At 39.9% G+C, this 4,096-nt stretch overlaps 1 protein-coding gene across 3 annotated transcripts; it reads left to right on the top strand.

Annotated features, from left to right (window-relative positions):
• The first annotated feature begins 1,046 nt into the window (after nucleotides 1–1,046).
• Nucleotides 1,047–3,724, top strand: LOC129104854 (probable 2-ketogluconate reductase). 3 transcript variants are annotated; one of them, XM_054615713.1, is made up of 6 exons: nucleotides 1,047–1,150; nucleotides 1,430–1,838; nucleotides 2,454–2,625; nucleotides 3,012–3,190; nucleotides 3,274–3,370; nucleotides 3,477–3,724. In XM_054615713.1, the coding sequence occupies exons 2-6, from the start codon at nucleotides 1,460–1,462 to the stop codon at nucleotides 3,646–3,648; spliced, it is 999 nt and encodes a 332-aa protein (XP_054471688.1). In that variant the 5' UTR covers nucleotides 1,047–1,150; nucleotides 1,430–1,459; the 3' UTR covers nucleotides 3,649–3,724. The 3 variants fall into 3 exon arrangements, with proteins under 3 accessions (XP_054471688.1, XP_054471687.1, XP_054471689.1); XM_054615712.1 differs by having other exon boundaries at nucleotides 1,427–1,838; XM_054615714.1 differs by having other exon boundaries at nucleotides 1,381–1,838.
• Nucleotides 3,725–4,096: the final 372 nt, after the last annotated feature.

The following is a 4,096-nucleotide window of genomic DNA, read 5'->3' as shown; positions in this document are numbered from 1 at the left end:
TTCTCTGTAGCAGAGAGTTCTTTCAAAAACCCCAGCTGCCCTAAAATCCAGGCCATGTTCATGTGGAGCTGCTTCCCTGCAGCTGAGCGACCCCCACTCAGTTTCCTCCCTCATTGAAGGTGGTAGCCAATGGGGAGGCGCTGGCATGAAAGACTGAGCCATACTTCATGGCAACCCATCCAGTAGTCATCAAGACATATCAAACCAAACATCATAGTGGAGTGAGAAGAAGAAAAAGTCTGGAAGATTCATCCTCTGGGAACCATGAAATCAGTTGATGAAATATTTCAATTTAAAGCAAAGTGGTGGAACGAACGACTGACAAATGCATAATGGGTGTATATATCGTGAGCCACGCCCTCAATAATCCCCGACTTTAAGCCTTAATAAGATTAAAACAGGTGAGTTCCATAAAAATTCACCTGTCATACAGTTGTCTTAAAGGGGGAAATTAGCCATAGTGATCAAAACCATTTTTAGTACCAGGCTGTAAACATGTTTATTTCTATTGTAAAATTGGTCATTTCACCATAGATGTCTATGGGGAATGACTTGCTTTTGGAGAGTGGATAATATGTCTAACAACACCTCCAAAGCTAATTCTTTAACACTTTAAATTAGATTTAGATATTTTTGTCCCTTCAACAAAAAACTAAAGTGACCTTTAGAAGTGACTTAGATTTCAGATTATTTTTGACCTTTGGACAAAGCCAGGCGAGCTAATCAATACAGAGAAATGTGAAGACCAAGAAGAGGCCTAATCTCTGAAACTGCCTGTGATGAGAGCCAGAAAACTAGTAATGGACCAAAAAAGGCCGGGCCATGTATGTATATATCTGAAAAAATGATCAATTTCAAATGTTAATGGTTAAGACAAGTTTATTTGTAAAGCACATTTAAACAACAACATAGTTAGTTGTAGTTAGAGGTTAGAGCACGTAGCTTGCAAAGTTTCAACGCCTGTCTGATACTGTCTGTGAATAAGAAACCAAAAACAACATTCCTCCCCAGCCACCTCTTTATTCTCCAACTTCACCCAAGGAACACGACTCTGGTCAAAGGTTTTAAATAATAACCTCCAAGCCTTCAGCTTCTGACTGATCAGTCTGAGGAGACTGAAGGGTTGAAACTCGAGCTCAGGATTAAAACGGTGAGTCTCTACTTCCTAAAACTAACGCTACACTTTAATGTAATTTCCTTATAACTTAATGGGAAATTTCCTGAGAATTGTGCAATTTGCTAATAATTTTGGGCTAACATGTTTTTTAGTCTTCAAATAAACAGATATTTATAAAACTCACACAATTTTTTAAAATCTTTTCTGTATATTTTGAATTTTACGCTTTCTTGATGACAAATTTTACATTTCTGCATATTCAGCTGGCCTACTGTGCACTGACAGGAACTCTCTTTTGGTAAACGCCAGCAGATACTTGGAAGTTTACTTATTGAAAAGGTTATGGAGGAGGAAAAAACATGGGCATTGGTCTCAGAGATTGGGGGCAACTACGGTTACCTTGAAGAGCTGGTTGACATACTGAAACAACACTTCCAGCTCATCTACTACAAAGAGTTTCTACAAAACCCAGCGCTCCACGGCCCCAAAATCCATGTCCTGTTCATGTGGAAGTACTTCCCTGAGGCCAAGCCGTCGCTGCTCAGATCGCTCCCCTCCCTCAAAGTGGTCGTCAGCGGAGGGGTGGGCATCGACCACCTGGATGTCCCGTTCATAAACGGTCTGGGGGTGAAGGTGGCCAACACGCCTGGTGTAGTCAGCAACTCCACTGCAGATCTGGCCATGGGTCTGCTCCTGGCATCGGCTCGCAAGATCCTTGAAGGTGAGAGCGAAGGGTTACATTCATGCAATTTAATTAACCCCAAGCAAGTTCATCTGTGTGTACTTCAGTTTACAGGACTACTCGCTTATATGTCCTAAGATATACTCCACTGTGTCAGTCGGTTTATTCATATCAGGGTTTGTTTTTATTGTCCCAAACAAATACAGGACTTTAAACCATCGACTTTAGTGATGTTTGTCACATGTTTTCTTAAAGCTTTCTTATCTAATTATAAGTAATTATATTACGTTGTTTACTTAATTTACGTTGTTATTTTAAGCCTAACCAATCATGCTTTTTTCATAAACCTAACTAAGTTATTTTGTTGCCTAAACCTAAGCAAGGATAACAACATGTTTACTGCTATTCAATATCTATCTATCTATCTATCTATCTATCTATCTATCTATCTATCTATCTATCTATCTATCTATCTATCTATCTATCTATATAGATAGATATATATGTAGAAAGATAGATAAAAATAGATATATAGTAATATAAATGTTTTCATCACAAGGTGTATTGTGGGAAGCCAGTGATGGATTAGACACATTGGGAATACAGGAAGTAAATTAATTAAAATGTAGACCTGTTGTTCATTGTCCGTCATAGGTCATCAAATAGCTGTTGACCCAAAGACCTTCCACATACCGCAAAGCCTCATGGGAGTTGAAGTCACAGGGTCGACTTTGGGCATCATTGGAATGGGAGAGATCGGTTACAAAATCGCACAAAGAAGCAAAGGATTTGAAATGAAGATCCTGTATCACAACAGGACCAGAAGGTACAATAAACAAGTGTTAAGAAACATTTACTTGAGTTTTTTTGTTTTGGAGACATAACCAATATACTGTTTAAAGTTTATATTGTTGAGCACCAGGTTTCTCAGCCAGTGTGATAACACAACACAAAGGAATGTGCAGGAAATCAAACATTTACATACGGTAACCAGCTAACGCTTAACCGTATAGCATTTTTCTTGCAGAGTTAATGGAAACTTATCAACCGTAGCCATGTTTGTTTGCTTTTGAAAAATTAAAACGAAAAGAAGCTGATTGCATCCATTCTTTAATAAAAAAAACAACCGCCTCCCTTGAAAAATGGATGCTCTCTCATTAGCCACGTTGATTACACCCTGGAGGCCAATCATTCATTCATTATTCTATTCAGGAGTGTAGACGATGAGACGGCAGTAGGAGCCAGTTACTGTCAGAGCCTGGATGACCTGCTGAGGAGGTCGGACTTCGTCGTGATCGTTGTCAAACTGACCTCGGACACAGCGGGCCTCATCGGCCACAGAGAGCTGTCACTCATGAAACCCACGGCAACACTGGTGAACGTCAGCAGAGGTCTGGAACACTGAGTTTTCTAGACAACATTGATTGTTGGAAGTTAATAATAACAATAACAATGCTCTTTTTTTATGCCTCAGGTCAAGTTGTGGACCAGGATGCGTTAGTTCAAGCTCTCCAGTCGGGAGGAATCTGTGCAGCCGCATTAGATGTGACTCATCCAGAACCTTTACCAAGGTCTCTTGCACTGAAAATACAAAAACAGAATCACGCACTACATAATAACCCTGATGTATCACTCGTTGTTCACTCCTAACATCCCCCTCTGCCTCGTCTTGTGCAGGGATCACCCGCTCCTCGGCCTGCCTAATGTGCTGATCACCCCCCACACCGGGATCAACACCTACGGTACAGCAAGAGGGATCGTGGAGAAGATGCTGGAAAACGCCCTGGCTGCAGTGAACGGCCTGCCACTTCCAAACGAAGTCAAGCTGCAGCGACACAATGAATGTTAAATACTGCTGCAGTGGGTGTTATGAACTATCGGCCTTTTTGTTTTACTTCAGATAATAAAATGTGAACCAAAACAGTGCAAACAAGTCAAGACAAAGTTTATTTAAAGTGAATTATGACATTGAGTGTTGCGCTCATCACACTTTAATAAAATAATAATAGTTCATGCAAATTTACCTGTGCAAGATTTTTAAAAATGTCATAAAGCAAAGTTAAAATAATACGGATTATTTTTCTAAACATTGAATTGCCCATTGTTCCCTAAAAGCAGATATATCGTCCCAATCCAATATCTGCATTTCTGACATTTCAAATTCACAGCATGGATCAAGCACTCGCAGGAAAATAAATAACTATCATTTTCTGTTTTGCTTAAACGGAGTACGGTACAGACACTGAATGCTTGTTACCACAATGAATATAAATGAATGTGACACAGCTGCATCAAGC

Source organism: Anoplopoma fimbria, chromosome 16 (assembly GCF_027596085.1).
Source record: "Anoplopoma fimbria isolate UVic2021 breed Golden Eagle Sablefish chromosome 16, Afim_UVic_2022, whole genome shotgun sequence".
NCBI lineage: Eukaryota > Metazoa > Chordata > Actinopteri > Perciformes > Anoplopomatidae > Anoplopoma > Anoplopoma fimbria.
Note: the sequence above shows the minus strand (reverse complement) of the source record. Positions and strands in the feature narration are given on the sequence as shown.

Coding starts and splice junctions, on each gene's coding strand:
- LOC129104854 (XM_054615713.1), top strand. CDS start 1,460: ATGGAGGAGGAAAAAACATGGGCATTGGTCTCAGAGATTGGGGGCAAC. Junction 1,839..2,453: donor GGCTCGCAAGATCCTTGAAG/GTGAGAGCGAAG, acceptor TGTCCGTCATAG/GTCATCAAATAGCTGTTGAC. Junction 2,626..3,011: donor TATCACAACAGGACCAGAAG/GTACAATAAACA, acceptor TATTCTATTCAG/GAGTGTAGACGATGAGACGG.